This window comes from Thermobia domestica, chromosome 4 (genome assembly GCF_964235325.1).
Source record: "Thermobia domestica chromosome 4, izTheDome1.hap1.1, whole genome shotgun sequence".
Taxonomy (NCBI): Eukaryota; Metazoa; Arthropoda; class Insecta; order Zygentoma; family Lepismatidae; genus Thermobia; species Thermobia domestica.
In genome coordinates, this window is record NC_137457.1 from 325,495,548 (window position 1) to 325,520,618 (window position 25,071).

The 25,071-nt window shown below is 35.1% G+C and overlaps 1 protein-coding gene across 1 annotated transcript in view; it reads left to right on the forward strand.

Moving 5' to 3' along the window:
• The first annotated feature begins 533 nt into the window (after nucleotides 1–533).
• LOC145684428 (alkaline ceramidase 3-like) overlaps nucleotides 534–25,071 on the forward strand; it is a 29,692-nt gene continuing 5,154 nt past the window's right edge. The window contains exons 1-5 of the mRNA XM_081756800.1: nucleotides 534–729; nucleotides 4,353–4,463; nucleotides 10,327–10,432; nucleotides 13,175–13,456; nucleotides 24,333–24,437. Of these exons, the coding sequence (XP_081612926.1) occupies nucleotides 633–729; nucleotides 4,353–4,463; nucleotides 10,327–10,432; nucleotides 13,175–13,456; nucleotides 24,333–24,437 (701 nt within the window). The 5' untranslated portion in view covers nucleotides 534–632. The remainder of the gene's footprint in view (nucleotides 730–4,352; nucleotides 4,464–10,326; nucleotides 10,433–13,174; nucleotides 13,457–24,332; nucleotides 24,438–25,071) is intronic.

A 25,071-nucleotide genomic window follows, 5' to 3' on the forward strand; every position in this document is an offset into this window, starting at 1 on the left:
TTATTACTAAGTACCTAATTGGTTAATCCGATCATTGTAGTTTAACATATACTTTGAACACCGATACTGTGTAAGACAGAACATACTGGAAAACTAATCTAAACAACTACTAGTATTTGTACTCCAGACAAGTGGTTCCACCTGTAATCAAACTGGGAACCACGAGCATAGGACACCCGAGTTATCTAGTGGATCAAGAAGGAGTATTTACTAGCAACTTGATGCACATAGTATATAAAATGCTGAAGGGAAATCAGATTGTTTTCAATAAACTGCTAAAGAATCGGATTCAACCTTGTTTTCTATCCAGATTGTTAAATATAGTTTAATCTGTAAACGTTCGAGATACAGTTACAGAGTTACGTCCTCTTAATAATAATAATAATAATAATAAAGCTTGATATTGAGACTGGAAACAACAGGTACTATAATTTTACGACATAAGCGATAATTTTTGGTGCTACGTACGATAATATCTTCTAATCACATTGGCAACGTTGCTTCTTTGTTTATTTACAGGAACGAATGAAAAGCAGACGATCGGACTGCGTACCATACTTGGTAATGAAACTTAAAATTGTGTGGTACTAGTGCAATATTATTTGTTTTTTGTTTGAACTCGTGAAAGAATTATGGCACCAGCTACAAAAGGATACTGGGGTGAACCTACTTCAACCTTAGATTGGTGTGAACTAAATTATGAGATGAATAATTACATAGCAGAATTCTGTAAGTTGATAAATTACGTAATGAGGGAATTATTATCGAGGTTGAAAATCTGTTGACGCAACAGGATATAATGTGGTTGCAAACATGCAAGTCAAATTCAGACAGCATAAATGAAATTCAAGGTGACCACAAAAGTAATTACTAAAAGAATATATTGTTCATTTACGATCTATGTATAAATACAGCGTCCAAATATATGGCCTAAAAAGTACAGTATTGCAAGAACATAAACCAACTTGCCGCTAAAACATGAGTTACCTAACCGAGTTAGGGCAGGGTTAAGCTGGTGGTTATACGCGTTGGCGAAGGTAGTGAAAACACATGGGTTTTCGCAATTATACTGCAAAATTCGCTAAACTGCCTTAGATGGCGGTGCCGGATAAAACCCGCATTAATTTATTTTCAACGTTGTATTATAGCTAACATTTTCTTACTTTCATATATCTTACCTACAATTGAAATGAAATGAAATCTTTAAGTTTTACATCCCAGGCTTAGGCTAAAGGAGACGGTGATTATGATTAATGAATGAACTGTCCCTGTTTCATTTCTGGCCTTCACTATTCGCTGTTAATCACAAATATTTCTTATTTTCATGCTTCTTTTGCTCTTTCCTACATCTGTATACATTAGTATAGTATTACTGCACAAAATTAGTTCCTTAGAATTCTTAAGTGTTGCAAACTACGGCATTTATTCCGAAGTTGGACGTCTGCTTTCGCCACGTTTTTTCGCTGTCATCTCCTTTCCACATTTTCTGCAATTTGTTATTGGGTTTATTAATCCGCGCTCTTCACAAACTTCTAAAGGATTTTGCTCGTTATCAACGTATTGCTTCACAAATGTTAAAACTGTTAGTTCACAGTCACAGCCCTTGTACATCCGCCATGTTGATAACATAAATGCTCGTTACTTTCTTACGAAGCAACTGTTCGGTTACCTTGCTCCTAGTGGTTCCCTTCCCTCGCCGTATAATCCCATGTTTATAACCGCTTATATATAACAAATAAACAGATTTATATATATATATATATATATATATATATATATATATATATATATATATATATATATATATATATATAAGCTATATTATCAAGTACACAAACGATCAAATTATCCATATCTTCCCTGTAAATTTTCAAAATTTTGCTGGAAACAAACCTCCGTGCTTGGGGTTCCTGGTTCGATCGCAGCTTGCGCTGTGTGGACTTTGTGGTGGACAAACACCGTGCTTGTGGGTTTTCTCGGGGTTTTCCCGTTTCATCCCACTTTCTTCATTTCACTCATCTCTCATCATCACCGTCTCCTTTAGCCTAACCAGCATATCCGTGGGACGTAAAACTTAAAAATTTCATTTTATATCTTAGCTCTGTAGATCCTGTTGAAGTTTCACACAGTCATCAGTTGAACTTACTTTGGAGTATCATTTGAAGTTGTCGGCAAAATAAGAACTTGAGGAGTTTTAATACACAGAGGAATATCATTAATAACAAGAAGAAACAACAGGGGGCCTAGATTATATCCTTGAGGGACTCCCGATAGAGTATTGAACTTGAAAATTGCCGGTAATATAAAGAATCGGCTAGTATTATTCGAGTGGAACGCTCTCTCTGTGATTTTTTTTTTTTTTTTTTTTTAATCTTGGAATTGAATATTTGTATCTTTATTTGTATATTCTTTGCTCTTACTATGTTGATGTGTGTAAAGTTAAAAGCAAACAATAATAGCACTCGATTTCAATAATTCAAAACCTGTTATTATCAACTTTTAACCACAAAAGCTAGCACATTTAAAAATTTGACATAATACCAACTTATTTATCTTACATTATGATCTTACAATCCATATTTAAATCTAGGAGTACAGATTAAACTGTTTGCTTCTCATAACACACTGGGGGGAAGGGCGCCTTAGAATTCTCACCTCGGGCGCTTACAACCCACGCGATGACCCTGTGTATATTCACCATCCCTGACGCGCCTATTCCTTACAGATGCACTTCCCGCATGGACCACCCTGGTGCGTTCCTGCCGTGACTCGGTTAGATACCATTCGTGTTTTATCAGGGTTGGCTGGTTTAAACCAGCTGGTTTTTTTCAAAAAAACCAACTGGTTTAAACCACAAAACGAAAAATGTTCGTAAAAGTGTTAGTGTTTGTAAAATCTTGATGAACTCACATTTGTGGGTTATCACGTTTCACTCCAGTATATTATTCGTATTATATTCAGACCTAAATTCTCCATTCATTACTCAAAAAGATTATACTACAAAAGCAACCTTTTTTTATAAGTTTATAAATGTTTGTTTTGTGATTTTTTTTGTAGTTGTTATTATTGTTATGTAATTGCAATCAAAGAAAAATTATAAATATTGTTTCGTTTCAATGTTTACTGTTGATAAAATACATCGAAATGCCGTACCTTTTGTGGGGGGGGGGAGTCATACAGACCCCACGAGAGGCATTTAGTGAAATGAGAAGTATCTTTGGTATCTATTTATGTATAAATGAGTCTGAGCCAAAGTGGACTCAATAATTCGTATCTTTATTTACTTTTCTTACTGATATGCAAATTAAGTCGTTGTATTTCTTTAATTTAGACCAATAAAAGTCGTTGTTAACTAACTTGAACTAAATTAGTTCTTCTGTACTCCGTAGTACTTTGAAATTATCTACAAGTATATGTAATTCTGTATAATGGTTTCATTTGTGCAACTTTTTATCGTTTTGTCCTCCTGAAATGACTCTTGACAGTTATATTAAGAAGCATGTAAAGATTAGTATAACGTATTTTTATCAGGATTCCTTCGTGAGTGAATCAGCAGACGTGTCGCATTTGTGGCCAATTAGTCCTGGTTCCGAGTTCAAATGGAGGACAATTTCTCTCGGATGTAACTTGAGAAGCGGTTTTTATTCCGCTTTAAGCTTATGTGACCCCTTCCATCATAACCCGGTTGTTGCATAATAACATCAAGGCGAAACAAACTTATTTCTGTCCATATATGATATGAATATGTAGAGCAAATTATTTAAACCAAAAAACCTGGTTTAAACCCCCTTAAAAAAACTGGTTTAAACAAAAAAAAAACTTTTTTTTTCAATAAAAACCATGGTTTTTGCCAACCCTGTGTTTTATGTACAGTAGCTTTTATACCGTACGGGCACACTTTTCGATATTCCGAGTATGACAGAGTTTGCAGCACTGAGCATTTGAAAGGCGCTACTTTTCCACAGTAATACAATATGGATGCATACGTAGTGAAGAATAAAAATGCAAGAAATTAACAATATTTATGAAATACCATTACAACTGAAGTGAGGTTGAGTAATTTTATGAAAGATATCTTAACTTAATTATAAGTAAATAGTAAAATAACGTTTAAAACAAATTTATAAATTATAAGTAAATAGTAAAATAACGTTTAAAGCAAATTTATGTTCTTCCGATCACGTTCCTTGAGACCATAAGTTCTAGTAAATTTCGTCAATGCCTCTGGTGCAGAGTATTTTGACTCCAAATAGTGTCAACAAGCTAGCTTTACATTTTAGTATACACAAATAATGTGAATTGTGCTTTTATTTGTGTTATGTATTAATACATGTAATTCCTTTGTATTCCAGGGAACACGTTAAGCAATGTATTTATGATTGTCCCACCGCTTTTAGGCATTTATGAGGTACAGATGCAGAAATATGAAAGGAGATTTACGTTTAGTCACTTATTCTTGGTTGGTAAGTATGAAAAAGAATTTCTCTAAGATAGATAGATATATGAAATATATACAGATCTATGTACATTTCACACATTTAAGGTAACAAAGTACATAAGAAACAAAAGACACGCTCACACATATATATATATATATATATATATATATATATATATATATATATATATATCAGTGGCGGCTCGTGCTTTGGATTTTAGGTGGTGCACAATGGATGACCTCTCCTTTTTCATTATTATTATTATTGTAAATAATAATAGTTTAATAATAATAATAATAATGAAAAAGGAGAGGTCATCCATTGTGCACCACCTAAAATCCAAAGCACGAGCCGCCACTGATATTATATATATATAAACCGCTCCACGCCATCTGTTAGCGATTGCTGGAACTACATCCAGTCTAGCGACGAACGCGTGTCGCCTATCGCTAACTGGCGTATCGAAAGTTTTATTCACGTGACTTCCCAGTTTGCCTCACGACCCTGGGTAAATGTAGTTCCAAGCACCACCAGGAATCGAACCCGGGATCACGCGGACATAAATCCAACGCTCTTACCACTAAACTACTGTGTCCCCATATACAGAGTATCTCAAAATTCCCTCCACATAGGGCAACTCTGTTATTATTAGAGTTGCACCAAAATGTAAGAGGGAAAACCGTCTCCAAGTATGATGTTTTCAATTTAAAGTGAAGGATTTTTTTTTTTTTAAATCGTGCAAGCCGTTTTGGCTGTACTCTCTTCTATGAGCTCAATCCTAAATGAAAATGCAGTGTTGCCATTACCTGAACCCAAAACATAAGTGAATGAAGGTACTGTCTTTTATGTTAACGTATCGATGGCCATCTCCCATTTGAAAGGTTCCAGGTAAATGACAACGTTGCATTTTCATTGAACGTTGTGCGCATAAAGAGTGTACAGTCGTAACGGCTCGTCCGATTTTAAAAATTTCTTCACTTTAGATTGAAAACATCATATTTGGAGATGGTTTTCCCTTCTACATTTTGTTATAATTCTGATAATAACAGTTACCTTATGTCAGGGGACTTTTGAGACACCCTGTATATATATATATATATATATATATATATATATATATATATAATTATAGTATGTACCACATTTACAAAGACTTTAATTTCTTTCTAAAACAATGTTCAGAGTCAAAAATGTCAACATCTGAAGATAGACAAACTATTATACAATAATGCCACCCTGAAGTATAAAGAAAAACGTTGTATAATACATAGTTTGGGTGTTACATATGTCAGTAACGCATGACAGCAAGTAAGGCGAGAAGGTGCACGAAAATTGAAAACAGAAACCAATAATTGGGAGTCAATTTTTCCATTGCTAATTTTATGGAGAAGCAGCATCTTGTACCATGCGTCTAGTAAATGGAATCTGTATATTAAGTTTTTTAGGAGCTTTTTTTTTTTTTTTGTTTCTTTGTTAATCAAGACTACGCACTAAAAAAATCTTTGTTTGACAATGCCAAGAAAAAGTTCAGAACAGAATCAAAACGGGATAAGTTTGAAGCATAGACCATATTCCATATCGGTGAGCAGCATTCGATTTTAGGAGATACCAAAACTTTGAAGAAAATACTGAGTGATTTGAAATCGCGTATTTCAGTAAATCAGTAAAGAATATCCAGTTTTCTCGTAACACTCTTCACAATAACAGTGATGTGATCAGCGAATGTAAGTTTCTCATCAAATATTACTCTGAGGTCTTTATGTGTTGCAACTCTTTCAATAGGATTTTATGATGTATTATGTACCGTACATTCCACCAAACCGTGAAACCACCTAAATCGAATGCATGAATTTTCGGAAGAAAGGAAGCAAGAGTTGCTAAAAGACAATTCTTAAAAAAGCATGAAAGCATGTTAAGATTAGGTTAAGGAAATACTATTCTATAGGGTGTTCATATAGTCATGTGTAGAATTAAGGTTAGTTTAGTTTTTTTTTTTTTTTTTTTTTTTTTGTTTATTTAATTTCATATTTCATTTAGTATATTCTTCTTATATATTTAAGAAAATCCACTAAAAAAAGAATTTCTAAGTTCAGATTTGTGTGTGTGTGTGTGATGCTCCCGGAGGATGTTACATTATACCTAAGTATAATGTATAATAGTCCGTGATTTTTTTGAACCACCTGTATATGCATGTTTATACTTAGTTTCAGAAAGACAATTAAAAATTATTTTAAACTATTATATTTTTGGGGTTCAGCTTTAAATTGTAATATTTAGTCAAAATAATATAGAAGTAGTGTCCATAAAATTACATATAATATAATATTTTATTAATATTGCATATTTTGTCCTTATTATTAAGTTATGTGAGTTCACAGGTGTATATTTTGTTGTTTCTTAAAGGTTTTGTACTATTTTCAAGGGAATTTAGATGTGGAGAATCTTCGCAAGAAAACTCTAAAAATTTAATTCTATAATTTCTTCAAAATTTCATTCTGAAATTCGGCCATGATATCTTTTTGGCACATCCCTTTATCTAGGTAGAATTTATTTCTCATTGGAGCAGAGAAATTTCAGTTTCGTTTGAGGCTCATTCCAGATTTTATCATTGGTTCGGCTTCTTTTGATGTGTCGAGATTTAGGTGTTATCCTTTTGTTGCGACATCAAAGAACCAAGTAGAGCTGTTCTCCTTGGTATTCTTTGATTTTTTACTAAAAGCCATATTAAAGATCTGTCATACAATTCCATTTTCTCATCAAAATTGTGCAGAATGTGGAAAGTTTTGTGTCAGAGTCTGTGATAATCATTGTGACTGTGGTTAAATGGTGTCTGAGGTGACAAAATAGGAAATTTTGTCGGTGATGCATTGCTCAATGGACTGTGAAATGAAGAATTATTAGAGAAGCTAGCATCGCTGTGGAGTGGTAGTCGAGGATCAGGTCGGAGTTAAAAAAAAAAATCCATATTGTTCAAGATATACCTGTAGCATTTGTATGAACTTGAAAAAGGTTTCCTTTAATAAAATGTAGAAGTTGTAATCTGACAATTTTCTTTTCAAATACAATTGGGAAATTAAAATGTGTATTAAGCTAGAATAACCTAGCCAGTGAAACCTAGATATATATAGTCAAAGTGCAAAATGCATGACCAGTATCAGAGGTATTTTAACTTTCAGTGGAAAGTGAGATTTCACAAGTTTTGAGTAAAAATAAAAAGTTTTCTTGGTGCGACCGACGTAAGAGACGACCGAAGACTGTGAAGTTTTATTTTGAGTTCTCTCAAAATTTTCAGTTTGGATTTTTTTTTTTTTTTTTTTTTTTATTCTTCCGTTGCGCTAAAAAATTCTGTTTTAGAAGTTGTGGATTTTTTTTCCTGGTAGGGCCATTACACACAATATCTCAGTTTCAGTAGTTATCATTGCCAACTCAACTGGGAGGTTGACATCCTGTGTCGGTGATTTGTGTTTCGCAACCTTTCTCACGACGGGTTGCGGATAACAGACTGCAGGCCTGGGTGACGAACGAAGAGTTGTGATGGAAGATACTCTGGGACCATCTTCTTTGGGCTGAATTTGAGTTCCATTTTCCGAGGACGATTGGTGTGGTGAATGAATTAGTGATGGTTAGTAGCATGCCTGCACTTGGCCCAGTAGGTTCGCGACCACCAGTCGGTGATGCATTTATACAGTCCATAGCTCTAAGAAAATTGAACATCATTCCACATTATTTTATTAGTTTTACCATTATTTTATTTTATTTATTTATATTTTTTTTAAAGTAAAAAAAGTGTTTTTAGATTTTTTTGTGTACCTCCTGTACAATGGCTTAAGTTCGAAATAGAAAGGCAGGTAACTATTAGTATTAAAAAAATACATAAAATTATTAAATCATCAATGTTGAGACACAGAAAAACGATTTGAAGATCGCATTGTGAATGAGGGTTCAAGCAAATGTCTTCCCCCTTAAGGATGAATTGTAATCAGGGTTTGAGAAAGATCGGATCTTTTTGATAACATGATCTTCCCCCGGAGCCCATATGGGTATTTTCGGGTTTATTTTTTTTTTTTCGAAATATTTCAATGTCTTTGGGGTAAAAGTGTTAAAATTTGATTCATATTTCAAGGTTATCATTGTCAGAGCTTGCAACAATTTTCTATTCACTGTTGTTTTGAAAAAATGACCGCTGTTTTGAAATTTTCCATTGGATCGCCGAGAAAATCTATACAGCAAATTTAGTGTGTCTCATACATCTACTCTGAAAATTTCAACTTAAAAAACGGAAAATTACGCTTTGTAGCGTGGATACCCGCTATTTTGAAAAACAAATGGCCGCCTAGGTATGAGGGATAACTTCCCTCGGCATCACCGAATCGCCGAGTACACTATTCACGGAAAGTATTTTCTAAAATACAAAATTGCGTATTTTACTTCAAATAGGCTATAAGCATAATCCATACATTAATTTGTTCTATAATTATCTCAATTATAAATTTAAGATTTTAAAGTTTTTTTTTTTTTTTCTTTCTTCATTCAGTGCATTCAGAACTTTATAAAGGTCTTCTTACGTTGAATTTTGTTGTATACCTTAACGTGAAAGCATCTAATTCGCCCAAGGAAAGTCCAAAATCTGATAAAAATCACTTTCAATGCGATCACCTTAGTTGTACCAATAATATACTAACAAAAATCTCAAAAACCCAGGTGGGTCTAACCTAAAAAACCCCAACGATTTTTTTCGGGCTGGGCCCACTTGGGCAAACCCTGCTCGAAATATTGGAAGAAAAATTGACTAAGTAACATTATTAAGTGAGTTATTTAAAAGGTTTCTAGTTTAGAGGCAAAGTAGCTTGTCTTTTGGATTTTTTTAATACATATATATATATATATATCATTGCATGGATTTTATAATGACTGTAGAATTTAGGAACGTTAATCACTTTATTTCCCTAATGAATGCGAAAAAAAATCTCCGAGGCAACAGTAAATGTTATTACATTATTATGATACACAAAAGTACAGTGATGTGTTGCAGCTAGGCGACACCTACATCATAAGTTTCTTTCTTTCAATTCTTCTGCCATTTCTTATCATTTGTATATCTGCACGTATATATACAGGGTGTTTCAAAACAACACCCACAACGCTTAGGAAGTGATTCCTAATACAAACGTAAGACAAAAAGTATTGACCAACCTGGGTGCAGAAATCCGTCCTTTCGGAATTATAGGCTGCCGAAAACTTGAAAACATGAACTTTAAAAGGTCAATAGGTCAGAAACTATGGGGCCTATCGTAGTCAGATCAAGACTTCACTGGAGAACTAATACGTGCGCTATCCAAAAATACATGTTTCAGAATCCTGCGATACTCACACAGCAAATTTTATGAAGGGAGTTTGGCTATGGGCATATAATTTGAAGTACTCACCAACTACCTCTATGTACCACAGGATTCTGAAACATGGATATTTATATAGGGTACATACTTGTTCCTACATAAAGTTCTGATCCAACTACGGTACGGTAAATCTCATTGTTTTGGAGCTATGGACCTTTAAAGTTCATTTTGTCATGTTTTCGGCAGCCTATAACTCCGAAATAACAGATTTCTTCACCCAGGTTGGTCTAAACTTTTTGTCTTATCTTGGTGCCAGGAATCACTTCCAAAACGTTATCGGTGTTGTTTTGAAGCACCCTGTTTATGTATAAAGTACGTTAACATTTTGTAACAGATTAGCAGTGAAAGTAGTATGAAAACAAAAAGTCAAATCTAAAATTTCACCAGGAAAAGGCTTTATGAGAAATTTCATCCTTAATAAGACTGCGTGGTTCGTTTTTTAAGTCTTGTTTCTTGGTTAAAACTTTTCTGACCTAAAATTTTGTTATTAGTGGTAGGAGTTGGATCCTGGGCATTTCATATGACTCTCCAATACGAGATGCAACTATTAGATGAGCTACCTATGGTATGGGGAACTTGTGTTTTGGTGTATTGTTTGTAAGTAACAGTTACAGTGTATTTAACCTTTTCTTTCATTTATGGGCTATAATTTTAGACTCTTCTTCTGTTCTTTCTTAGATAGCTTGCATGATAGCATTGTATAGTTCTTTTTGCTAAATTCAGCATCACATTTTCGTAAATTTCACATAAGTTGCAAGGAAGCTTTCTTGACGGAGTGAACAAATAGCTTCTTTCTTCTGTGGTAGAACTAGAAATATGATGCATGTATGTAAGTAACAAATTCTTTCTGAACCATTGTTTAAAATCAATAGTTGTCCATTCCTTTTAGATACTTTGTAAGCTTTCCACTAATTATCATTTATCTAAATATCTTCGTTCCTATTTTGTTAGACTTCAAGGGCTTCTGCCATTTTTAAGGTAATCCCAATTAAAAGGCGACGCACTTTATATATATATACACAGTAGAGTTCCGATTATACGAGGTAATGTGAACCGGATTTAACTCGATTAACACGGATGAATACATAGAATATTTTGTACAGCGTTTACTATTGTTGTTTATTGATTCGTTCTTTTTATTAGATTATTTATTATTACCGTATTTATTATTTTTATTGGACATACGGTACAGTCCATATAATTATACATACATACGTAAGGAATTAGCAATAATGCAGTAAATAAAATACAATTTGAAGATTGGTAGAGATAACAAATGATGTTATGTTATCTATGATTTCAGTTGGAGTACTAATCTGAAGAAGGAAGTGATATACTTCTGAAACTGTAACATTTCTCGTTAATTTATAATAAAGAATATAGACAGCCTTGTAAGAAAGTTATGTTTAATTTGAGTTTGATTTGATATACAAAATACAACACAAATAAGGTACTGTTTAGCATACACTTCTTTTGTAAGTCTTTCATAGTCAGGGTGTCTATCGGTCACGAAAGTCACGAATGTCACGAAAAAGTCACGAAATCAGAAAACGGTCATGAAAGTCACGAAATTTAGCTTTTGGGTCACGATTTTAACTGTACAAATGTAAGTAGAGATTGGAGAATTTTGTTCTATAGAACGTCAAAATTCACCACCAAAAATGTCTATGGTCGGGTTTAGACGCTACCAAATCGCAAGTAAAGTACGTGTCTATCGCATGGATGAAAAGTCGACCAAATTCGCTCTTGAAAATGTTAGGAAATTTTATGATTTGGTAAAGAAAAGGTCACGAAAAAGTCACGAAATTTCATTTTGGAATTTTAGTAGACACCCTGATAGTCTTCTGCTTCATTAACCTATCTTCTTTTTGGCCGCTATATTGCAGAGACGTAGCAACATCATAATGCCAGCTGGTGCCGTGTCATCTTGCTGTTCTACGTAGAACACTGCCTTCTCAAACTGAAACTCAAAACGTGCAACAATTAAAGCTCGCTCGTTTAATTGGCGGAGTCGTTATCTTCACGCCAAATTTGTTTGCTTTCTTGCTGAAACAAAAGCCCTGCAGACAGCTTACTGTTGTAACCAGATTAGTTTTAAAATTTTCGTTTGTTTGTTTGGATTAAGCTCGGATAACACGGATCCTCGGTTGATGCAAGCTCGGATAATCAGGACTCCACTGTATATGCAGTATGTTAATGAGCTACACTTGCATATTTTAATAACTGATTCCTCAAATCAAACTACGAAGAAAGTTTGAGAGAGAAGTACGTAGTTTCAGAGCTTGGGCCGCCCAAAAGCATAGAAGAAATAAATTGCAACACACGTTATTTCGAACACAAGGAACCGTGTAATTTCGGTCCATATCGGCATAAAGGAAGACACACACATATTCCATCCAAAAATGCATATTTCAGCAATATTCAGTGATGCACAAAGGATTTCCGACAGAGGATAACTCCCAGACATCCTCCCAGTAGAATTCCCTGACTTAAAGTGGATCCAAATTGGCCAAAAGGTAAGCCTTGAAAACAGTGAACACGGAATCTACCAGCAGGAAGTAGGAAGTATTAGGAACCGCCATGTTCGTGTTTGGAGTAACGCGTGCTGCGATTTTTAATTTTTTTTATTTTATGTTTATTTTAATTTGTATTTATTTATTTATTGTTTTATTTTTATTTTTTATATTTTTTATTTTATTTTTTTAAAACGGTTTTGACGACTCTAGCTACGAAACTATGCAGTTTTCCCCATATATCTATTCTCTTGTTCGTTTGATGTACGCGTCTTTGACGCGGAAGACCGTAATTTGATTTCCGGTGGGAGCTCATGTGATTCAGATACCGCGTTCATCTGTAGGTCTGTGGAGTCTCTGGTTCGGCTCTGGACTTTCCTAGACAAAAAAAAAAAAAAAAAAAAAAGTCTATGACGTCTTTTAGAAAGTCCGCCTTTCACATTCGAAGCAAAAAAAAAATATATATCTATATATATATTTGTTAAGTGAATGTTTTCGTTACACAAATGTTTAGCTATTTTCAGTTTGTTGGTACCCTTCAACAAAAGCATGTAAACACTTTCTATCAATAGTTTCTGTCTCCAAAGTCGTTTCCGGATAGAATTTGGTGTAAACAGGCTGATAAAATATTTTTGTGAATAAAATTATAATATTGATTTCTTTGAAAAATTTCGATTTAGTCTACATTCACGTAATAATCTGTTTTAACTTGCACATGCCTGGCGTAGAGGGATCTGATTACTATTAGCATCACTATAAGATGACTGATTGAAAAAACTGTCCAAATCTATGTTTTCATAAATTGATTTACTTTATTTCTTTCCAGGGCTGAAACCCGGAAACCTCCTGGTGACCGTAACTGGCTTTTGTGCTGGTTTCTATTTGCTTTTTCAGTGATATTCACGGTCACGTACCTGTTTTGGAAACATCCTTTATTTCATCATGTAAGCTACGGTATTCTGGTGGCGATTACATTTCTAATGGACCTGAATTTAGCACGAGCTCAAAACTGTAAAACGTGCCTTAAGTTGTTCTCAGCTGGAAGTGTTACATACTTGCTGGGGTTTGGATTGTGGAACATGGATAACGTATTTTGCTCTCGCCTGACGTAAGTATTGATATTTGTGAGTATGCTTTTAATTTAAAAATAACACCTTCAAAAAAATCTACATTATAAAATTGAAAGTGACTATGTTTGTGACTCTTAATCTCTTGAACCGCCCGACCGATCTCGATCAAATTTTTGATGTAGATGCGGTTCTGGCCCGGGAGCGTTTTTACCTATTCATTTTGATGGTAGAACTTAGGGGAGGGGAAGTTATAAAAAAGATAAATAAAACTTAATAACTCTTGAACCAAATAACCAATCTCGATCAAATTTTCAGCATAGATGAGGTTCGTCCCTGGGGTGTTTTTTATCATTTCACTTTGACGGAGCAACATAGGGGAGGATATATATATACCGGGTGATTCAATAAGAACGTACCAGGCCTATATCGCAGCTAATACTGCACGTAGAACCTTCAAACAAAAATTCCATTACCAAATCGTATGTGTAGAATGCAATAAAAATAGTAGTGAGACCAGCAAGCGCACAATGGGAGAAACGTCGAGAGGAAACACCTTGGCATATTTCTTCCTCGTTGGCAGCAACACGGTCGCATTACTAGGTGAAAATCAGATGTGTGAGGGTGTTTCCTCTCGACGTTTCTCCCATTGTGCGCTTGTTTCAATGGAGGCACAACCAACCCCTGCTTCCATGTCAAATTTTGCAGATGACCCCCGGTGGAGATATTCACGATACGTCACTGGTGTCGCTATTTTTATTGTATTCTACACATACGATTTGGTAGTTCAGTTGTTTGTTTGACGGCTCTATGTGCATTATTAGCTGAGATAACGGCCTGCTACGGGTAGTCAGATACAAGTCTGCAACAACGCCTCTAGTGGCTAAATGGGAAAGGATATGACAAAGTTTGTCCTCTAAAAGTTGCATGACATTTAATGTCCTTTCGAACGATTCCAACAGTTATACCACTTTCCATTGCAAATTTTTGAGTTGTCCCCCGTTGGAGGTATTCACGAGACGCCACTGGTCTCGGTACTAATTTTATTGCATTCTACACATAGAGATTTGGTAATGCAATTTTTTGTTTGAAGGCTCTACGTGCAGTATTAGCTGCGATATAGGCCTGGTACGTTCTTATTGAATCACCCGGTATATATATATAAAAGTGACAATGTTCGTGAGTTAACAACTTTTGAACCACCCGATTATTCTCAATCAAATTTTCAACATAGATGAGGTTCGAACCTGGAAAGTTTTTCATTTCACTTTGACGGTAGATCTTAGGGGAGGGGGAGAGGAAATATACAAAAATTAATAAAAGTTAATAACTCTTGAACCACCCGACCAATCTCGATCAAACTTTCAACATAGATGAGGTTCGGGCCTAGAATTTTTTAAAAAATATTTTTACTTTGGTGGTAGAACCTAGGGGAGGGGGATATTTATATATAAAAGTAAATAAAACTTAACTCTTGAACCACTCAACCGATCTCGATCATATATTCAACATAGATGACGTTCGGTGCCTGGGATAATTTTTGTCACTTAACTTTGACGTGCAGTGCAACATAGGGGAAGGGGGATTTATTTTTTGATTTTTACATATATATATATATATATATATATATATATATATATATATATATATATGTGTGTGTGTGTGTGTAAAAATAAAAAAATAAAGTGACTGTCTGTGTGACGTTCTCACTCTTGAACCACCCGACCCATCTTGATAAAATTTTCAACATAGATGAGTTTCGGGCCGGGGATGGTATTTATCTATTCACTTTGACTATAAAACTTAGGGGAGGTGGAGTTAAAAAAATAAATAAAACTTAATAACTCTTGAACCAAACGATCAATCTCGATCAAATTTTTAACAGATGAAATTCGGTCCTGAGATTTTTTTTAATCATTTCAATTTGACGGTAGAACTTAGGGGAGTGTGATAGGGGGGAGATATATAAAAATAAATAAAACTTAATAATTCTTTAATCACCGTACCGATCTCGATCAAATTTACAACTTAGATGAAGTTTAAATTTGGGATGGATTTTCTCACATCAGTTTGACGGTGTAATGTAAAGGTGGTGGAGGGGAGAGACATTTAAAAATGATCGAAAATGAACGACATTAGTGTCGAATCCATAGTTTTCGGGGTCTCTGAGATGAACAGTGACACTTCTGATGCCGTTTAAATCCAAATGCAGCCCCGCAACTTGGGGTAGGGGGAGATACATATATAAAAATGATCGAAATGACCCAGGTCAGTGTCGAATTGATAGTTTTCGGGGTCGCTGAGATGAACAATGACACTTTCGATGCCTTGCCCCGCAACATAAGGAGGATAGGGGATATATAAAAATCATCGAAAATGACCGATATCAAAGAACGCTTTAGCAATAGTAAAAAGTGACTGACTAACGAAACATATTACTGTTTTTTCTTAATTTAACCCACCGAAGCGGGGAATTGATACTAGTTATAAATAAATAAAATCCGAAGTATGTCCTGAAAACTGTGGCAGTCTTAACACACAGAAGAGCCATAGTTACGTTGGTGTTGATATTAACCTCTTGACTACCACTACGTACGGCCTGTACGTAATCGAGCACGCATTGCTCTCTACCACTACCTATGTAGTACGTAGCTAGTTCCAACGGCTGAAGGCAATGGCCACGAAAACGTATGAATGATTCTGGTCGGGAAGGACCGAAGTCTACGTATTGTTGTGACATCATTAGAGCACGTGACCTTTGTTAGCAATGAGCAAAACACGATCGTTATGCCATCTGTTGCTGAGAGTACGAATCCCTGCTATTTATGAGACGGTGTTTTTGTTCTTGTGGAATTGGAGCCCAGGATCACGCGAACATAAGTTCAACGCTGTAACCACTAGACTAGTGGTTCTCAAAGTGGGGCACGTGGACCCCTGGGGGTCCGTGGGACGTAGCCAGGGGTCCGCGACGCCTAAAAATTGAAATGTGTTATAATACAATGGAACTCATAGCTATTATGCAAGAAGTATTCTTTTCAGTTCCTAAAAAGAAAGCAATTAGAAATTATAGGCCTACTTACGTTTGTAAATTTAAGTGTTTTCGTACTTTACTAAATTTCTGCCCTGTGAGTATGAAGAGTTATCTATAAATGCATTGCAACATTTGATGCCTTTCCCTACCACTTACTTAAGTGAACAGACCTTTTCTGCTCCTTACAGTATTAGAGCCTGAAAGCGAAATCGTCTTAATGTGGAATCGGACTGTAACATGCTTGGCCTCTAGTGAATTCTATAAATTCAACGGAGGCCAGCACAAGGATTATTAATAGATATCGTGGGAAATATAATACTAATTTTAAAGCAACAATTTTATTAACATGGAAAAGTATATGCTTTTTATACACGTTAAACAAGTAGTGAAAATGTAACGAAGAACAACAAGTAATATAAATATGCAATATCGAAATCGTAATTTAAATACGGTATCTTTTATATACTCTAAACCATTAATTTCGTAAAGTCTCAAGACGAATAACAAGTTTAATAATTTTAATTGTGAGCACAAATGATTAGTTTGCATAAGGCCTCGTGGCAGGTTAAATTTCGAAGGTTAATATAGACCAAATATATTTTCCATGAGACCTAAATATGCCGGGATGATACCTAAAGACTTCCTTTTCCATTTACATATAGTCTAAATAAAATTGAAGTATTACATTTTTATAGATTAAATCCTTTCAATAGAAGTAACTTATATATGTCATTACTCCTTACCTGCGAAATCCAAAGTGAGGCAAATTCGTAACGGCCTGGTTTAGTTCTCTACCGAGTACCGAGATTGCCCACCAGATGGTAGCTCACTTCAGACATAGGCCTGTCAATTATATACTATCTCTCCCTCTATGTAGTTTTTATCCTTTGCGCTCTTACAAAGTTCTAATACAAAATACATATAAAATATACATTTATTGGGACTATTACGTTACAGGACCTAAGATTAATGGTGACAAAACTTATTCCGGATTTCAGTACACTTATGGAAAAACAGAAAGAATTTCATTCCTCATACTAGTGACCCTACATTCGAGAACATTGTTTATCAAGTGAATTTCCTTTCAAGAAAAAGAAAAGTACATTGATTTTCAGTCTTGAAAGTTACTGTATTTTCAATTGAAATTTCCTTCACTAGGAATCACTTGTGTATCTTTAGAATAAATTACTTATTGCAATATTTTTCTTGATCTTTTTCTTGTCAATGGTAATTCTAATCAGTATAGTTTTTAATACCATGTGAAATTTCAGATAGCATTGTAAGGGGATCCGCGGATGATTTTCCGAATGAACAGGGGGTCCGCGGATCATTTTCCGAACCCACAGGGGGTCCGCGTTATCGAAAAGTTTGAGAACTAGTGCACTAGACTACTGGAGACCATGATAATTACAATAAGTTGAAAACAAATACCAATGTGGTTGATGATTTGTGTGCGCTATTTGTTACCTAATGCTCTCCGTTTAGCATGATCGTGAGTTCTACACTCTATCTACAAGACTGAGGTTGAAGGATTAAAAGTGTGGCATTAATAAATCTAGAATTCCGTAGTCAGAGGCGCGGTGACTCAGTGGTAGAAGGCTCACTGTGAGGGATTCCTGATCTCATTGTAAACCACGTGAGTTTGTAGCGGACAACATTGGATTAGTGGGTTTTCTGGGGTTCTCCCGAACTTGTTTTTATCATACTTTTACAAACACCGAATTCTACATTACAAGAATATTTTCGTTTTGTTCTTTTGTCCATGCGTAAAAACATTAATAAAATTTAAAATTTTAATAAAAGAACATTCGGAATTTACAAGAGTACCAAATGAGTTTGAGATATTCAGGTGTGAAAAGATGTGTGCTTTAACTGTGTGAATCCTTCGTTAGGGCTACATATTCTTAAATCATTTTGTTGCTGCTACTAGTACTACTAGTAGTAATCTTATTTTTTAAGCAGTAGTAAAATAATGAATATTGCGCGATATATTCACACCAGTACTTTCATTTACCAGTCCCAGTAGATATAAATTACTACGTTAGCTAGTAATTGCATTAACTTAATTACTAAAAGCCTGTTAACTTATGTTTGTAGGAATCCTTTCCAACAGGAACTTTATCATATGCAGTCAACTGACAACTATTTGGAATTTCAGGAATTCGAAATAGTGGTCGGTTGAATGGATTCGAAATAGTTGTCTCTTGATTGGATATGGCGAAATTTCTGTTTAAGAACAATTCACTGCAAAAGGATACATAAGGACATAAATTAACTGAATTATAGTAATATTCCGGTGGGAGAAGGCCAAAATTTAGGTGAACCTTGCGTTGGGGTCTGCACAAGATTTTCTTACATTTTTTATTCGTAGGTCTATCCTAAGTGAGAATCCGACGGGTGTCACCTTATCACCCTTGGGTAATCCAAAATAACGACCACCCAATAGGGCGGCCAGAGACTAAGCGTAGTCGTGGCTTAGAAAGCTTGTACCTCCTTCGTTAGTAATCCAATCTTTATCGTTGAAGCACTAAATTGTGTAGAAGATAACAGAATAAAATATCATATCACATATCGTTACTCATACGTAAAACTACTAACGGGAAAAATACTTGAATTAAAAATTTTTGCTTTTTCGAAAGCTTTTCAGTCATATATTGCAAAATCACAAGCAAACGGCTAGAATAATCGCAAAATGTGTAGAATATATACAGGGTGATTCATTTAAAATTTGCCACCTCTTGTATCTCGTAATAGAGGGGTTTGTTTGCAAAATCCCGAAACACGTCAACTTTAGTTTTGAAAGGGACGGATAATTGAGGCAAATTCAGTCGCACAGCCTGCGGTCTAGTGGCGAAACATTATTTTCATAAATGGCGACATAGATCAAATAGCATATTGTTTGAAAACATATTTGATAATAGTTATGGAAATATGATTGTTTTGAAATTTCGCCCAATACCTTAGGAGAAATCGCGTTCACAAATTTTACCCACTGGACACAGGAATTCTCAAACAAGATTATGTTTAGCGTTAGTAAAAGTTATGAATACTCTCAATTACTAATTGTACTGAGAAAGCAATGTCAAGGAGCTGCACTGTGAAAAACATTAGAAGTGTCGCCTCATTTCTGGTGATATAGTCGCGAAACTTTTATTGTTAAATAGCATCATCTGTAAAATATCATATCGTGTAAAAGTCTCTTTAATTCTTGTTACATACTGATCATGACTAAGGCGACACGCGTCATCACAACACAGGTTGCGGATGCTTCTGCTACTCTAGTGGGTAATAGAGATTACTAAACGGTTAATAGGAAACAAATGCCATTTTACATTTCAGTGTTATTGTCATTTGTAAACGTTTCGAACGTGATTTCTCCCACAGTGTTGCGTACACTTTTCAGATAATAATTTTTTTTTTTTTTTTTAACAAGAATTAAAGGGGCTTTTACACGATATGTTATTTTACAGGTGTTGCCGTTTAACAATAAAAGTTTCGCCATTACACACCGGAAATGGCGCGACACGTCTAATATTTCTCACAGTGTAAATAGCTGACGGTGATTTCTCAGCACAATTAGTAACTGAAGATATTCATAACGTTTACTAACGCTAAACATAATCTTGTTTGAGAATTGCTGTGTCTAATGGGTAACATTTGTGAACGCGATTTCTCCTAACGTATTGGGCGAAAGTTCAAAACAATCATATTTTCATAACTAGTATCAAATATGCTTTAAAACGATATGCTATTTGACCCATGTTGCCATTTATGAAAAATGAAGGTTTTGCACTAGACTGCAGGGAGTGGGGCAGTGCTGCTGAATTTGCCACAATTATCCGTCCTCTCAAAACTAAAGTTGACGTGTTTCGAGATTTTTCAAACAAACTCCTCTATTACGAGATACAGTGGGTGACAAATTTTAAATAAACCACCCTGTATATATTGTTTCTAAGATTGTTGAATTTGCTTTAGTTTGACGTATGTTTTATTTGGCTATGTTAAAAGGTAATTAAATTATTGTCAGTAAAAAAAAAGATAACTTAAACCTTTGTTTTTCAGTGAAAGACAGGTCACTCTTTATTTTACGTTTTGCAAACACGTAAGTGGTATGTCTGCTTTAGTCTCAGGACCAAACTAAATAAAGTGAAATTAAACTTATTCCATCTACTTGACAAATTCAATATGGCTGCTAAATAGTTTTACTTATTTATTTATTTTCAATCTAAATATCATCCTAATTTAACAGGAATTTCTGAAGCTAGGAAGAAAGAAATTTTCCGAATTTCCTAGTTTAGAATGCAGACATCATTACGCAACTTTGAACCTTTACTCTGCTTACCTGCTACATACACGCATTGCCCAATTTTCAGCTTGTATGCTACATACCTGTGAATTTTTTAACTACATAAATGATATACATTTTATTTCATACTAGATACTTTTCAATTTTTCACAAGAAGTACATATTTTTGTGAATTTTGAATGTCATCATCACACTTTTTAAGCAAAAATATTCTCACAAGTATACCACAAAAATTGTACAATTCAATTTTGATCCGAAACATCCACATCATGCGATTGTACACAAAGGTTGTTTGAAACAACCGTAGAATACTATCTGAGTTTATAAGTTGCATTGTCTGAAAGCATTAATTAACAATTTTGTTGTGTCATCTAAAAACCAACTATATTCTAACAGATTTAACTGAGGAGACGGTTGAAGATTTCCAAATCTTGGACAGAAAGTGAGCTCTTACCCGATGAAAACTGTAGTTGGTGGTGGTATTGATCATAAAGAAGTATAAGAGATATTCGGTTTTCCGACTTTTTTGGTTCATATACTATACCGAACATCTAACCTGGCCTTTTCTTTTAGTTGTACACTACACAAGATTCATACGCTACCTGGAAATCTCAGGGAAATTGATTTTGGAAGAAAAAATCCTGGATAATTCAGGGAAATCCATCATATCTAGTAAAAAAACCTGGAAATACGAGGGAAATTGAGTCCAATATTTTTGTATATTTTGAATGTATTCAAGTATAGAACGAAGTCTTGGATATTTTAAATTTTATTTATTTTCTTGTGACTCAATATTTAATTGCAATTGTTCCTTGGGGAGAAGGGTGGCCATTCTTAAATATATATTCTTAAAATTTATGTGTTCTCTTACTGTTAGTTTCTTCCATTATACCTGGAAATTGCAAAATTAATACCTGGAAAACCTGTAAGATTCAGAGAAATTGAGTTCAATATTTTTGTATGAACCCTGCCACATCAAGCGGAGATGAATTCCCTTGCATCTGCTACTAATTATGGAATCCTCGGCTTAATATTTGGTCATTGGTTGCCAATGTTGTAAAGCTTATAATCTCGCGTGAGCTTGAAGTGTTGTTTTTATTCCAACTCCATGAAGACTATCCACGGTACAACATCCAGCTAATGCAGACAAATGCTTAACGTTGTCTTAGTTCTCATCCGCTGATCCAGAAATATTCGTGATTGTTCTTTCCTCAGCTGGAGATTCTATGGCAGTATTACTGCGCATGTAACTTCCTACACAATGATCAAGAAGTAAAAGAAGAACATCTGTGCCCTCTGAGATGACTTTAAACTGCTTCTTTTCGTCTCTTACCCTGGCCAAAAGTAGTGCTTGTTGAATGATGATGATATCTTTTTCTTCGTTCTTTTCACGTAGAAGTAGGTTATGCTGTTTGTTTTCAAAAGAAATAAATTCCTGATAGGTAAGAGAAGGTGTATAATCTGGAAATTTTTCATCCAATCCATAAGGTAAGGCATATACAGGGTGTCTATCGGTCACGAAAGTCACGAAAGTCATGAAAAAGTCACGAAATCAGAAAACGGTCATGAAAGCCAAGAAATTTAGCTTTATGGTCACGATTTTTTTTATCTGTACTAATATAAGTACAGACTGGAAACTTTTACTGTATAAAACGTCAAAATTCACCGTCAAAAATGCCTATTGTCGGCTTTACACGCTACCAAATTGCAAGCAAAGCATGCTTCTATCGCGTGCATGAAAATTTGACCTGATTCACATTCAAATTCGCTCTTGAGACTGTCCTTCAGCTGGCATCATTGAACAGTGGCGATGCAAATCGCATCGCATCGCCGAAACGACCTACGCATCTAACCAGTTTATTCAACTGTGACAAAATAACAAACTTTTATCACTCCAAGGAACAGCCTTTGAAAGTAGAGATAAGATAAATATAAGTGCTGAAGAATATAGGTACTGTTATTAGTTTTTGAATGTTACGAAATTTTATGGTTTGGTAAAGAAAAAGTCAAGAAATTTCATTTTAAAATTTTAGTAAGACACCCTGATATATGTCTTACGGATTGCAACTTATGATGCAAAGCTGTAAGCATTATTTTCTTTAATGAAAGAGTAATGTTGGTATCTAGTTCGTATTGCCTAATAAGAGAACCGTGGAAAGTCTTCATGGTGTGGGAAGTATCAAAGGCTGTTAAGTACTCGCGCAAGGTTGTAAACTTTGCAGCATTGGCAATCGAGGTGGGAAGTAAATCATCAGTACCAGAAACAGCGGTATTCATCTCAGCTTGTTGTGGTGTAATTAAAACAGGGTGTCTATCGGTCACGAAAGTAAAAAAAAAAAAAATAAATAAATAAAATAAATAAATAAATAAAAAATAAAAATAAAAAAAATCACGAAATTAGAAAACGGTCATGAAAGTCAAGAAATTTAGCTTCTGGGACACGATTTTTTTATCTGCACAAATATAACTAGAGTGGAAAATTTTCTTCTATTAAAGGTTAAAATTCCACACCAAAAATGTCTATGGTCGGCTTTAGACGTTACCAAATCGCAAGCAAAGCACGCTTTTATCGCATGCGTGAAAATCCGGCCTAATTCGCACCCAAATTCGCTCTTGAGAATATTACGATATTGTATGGTTTGGTAAAGCAAAGGTCACGAAATTTTTTGGGAATTTTAGTAGACACCCTGTAAAAGAAAAGGCCATGTTAAACGTTCGGTATAGGATGTCAACCAAAAAAGTCGGAAAACTGAAAACCGTAGCCTCACCACCACGGGAGATGGCGAAACTGGAATAAAACTAATTGTTCGTTGGACATCGCCCATCTACCAAAGCGAAAGACAGTTTGTGTCGTTCAGTCATTATAGTGCAACAAGCATGAAAGAATACCGACTGCAATCAAAGCGCCCACCAAGTGTGTAGTACATGTTGCAGTTTGATTTCTCTGGTCGACTGCTGAGTTCCTGAAATTCCAATATCAAGACAGTGTGGAAATGCTAACCTCATGATTCACGCGTTGTCTTCCTCCGTCGTGTACTTCAGTAAGTCCTTGTGCACACAGACATTATTTATAAAGTTCCCGCCGTAAACTTTACTCATGTGACGATGAGTTGCATTTGCATTATTCCCTTTTGCCTGTACAAATGGAATTACATCACTTAGTACATACTTGGCGAGGCCTTCGACTGTAGTTTATATGTTTTCACGTCCACTATTACACAGTGATCGAACAATAGAACCTATCTTCCAATGTGGAGGATGTGGAGGACGTAAATATTCAATGAATAATTGGGCAGATCCTCGTTATTCATCTAACATGGTTCCTCCCTGGTGGCGGCTTAACGAAGTTGGAAAAACAAAAACTTTTCCCTCGTAATATTAATTGTTATTTAGGTGAAACAATTTTCATTTTAGAAAAAAAAATCATATATACAAGGAAGGTACTGTAAAAATCTTAAATCTACTCTTGTATTGTCACATGAGAAAAGTAACATTCTTTCTTTGAAGTAAGTGGAATGAAATTGCAAGATATTTAGCGGAAATTCGGAACATCAGTTCATTGTACGTAATTTTATTTTAGGTCTATAAGGACACAGCTACCATCTCCACTGAAACCTTTTACGCAGTTACATGCTTGGTGGCACATATTGGCAGGATACGCCACATATTTGCATATCCTTTTCACGTAAGTATACTTACTTTCAGGTAATGGTTTTCACAGCCTTTCTTGTTTGGGCTATATAGATATTTATTTATTTATTTATTTATTTAACAATCACCAGATACAGCTCAGAGGCCATTTTACACTGGATATCCAACAACAACAATAACAATGGAAAGGATTTGGGAAGGTATCGGCCAGAGCCTGTTTAGTAGGTACCATCCTGACATTTGCCTGGTAGGACTGAGGGAAACCCTGGAAAACCTCAGTCTGGATGGTAGGCAGCGGGATTCGAACCCACGACCTCCTGAATGCGAAGCCAACGCTCTACCACTTGAGCTACTTCGCTCGGTGGACGTGGAGGTAGGAATAGAAGTTGAATTACTTGGGTATATAGACGCTATAGGATACATATTTATAAAAGTAACCACTGTCGCCCCACGTAACGTAGTCGCAAATATTCTCGCTTTAAAGTGATCTTGGGTTTGATTCCCGGTGGAGACACTCGGTTGAAATGGTGTCTAGCTTTTTCAGATCAGTCATTGTGGCATGGGTTTATTCTGGGTTTTTGTTCATTCACACCAGACAAATGCCGGGATGATATCAACCATAAGGTCCCAAACCAATTCCTTCATTCCCCTTCTCCGGATAGTGTACT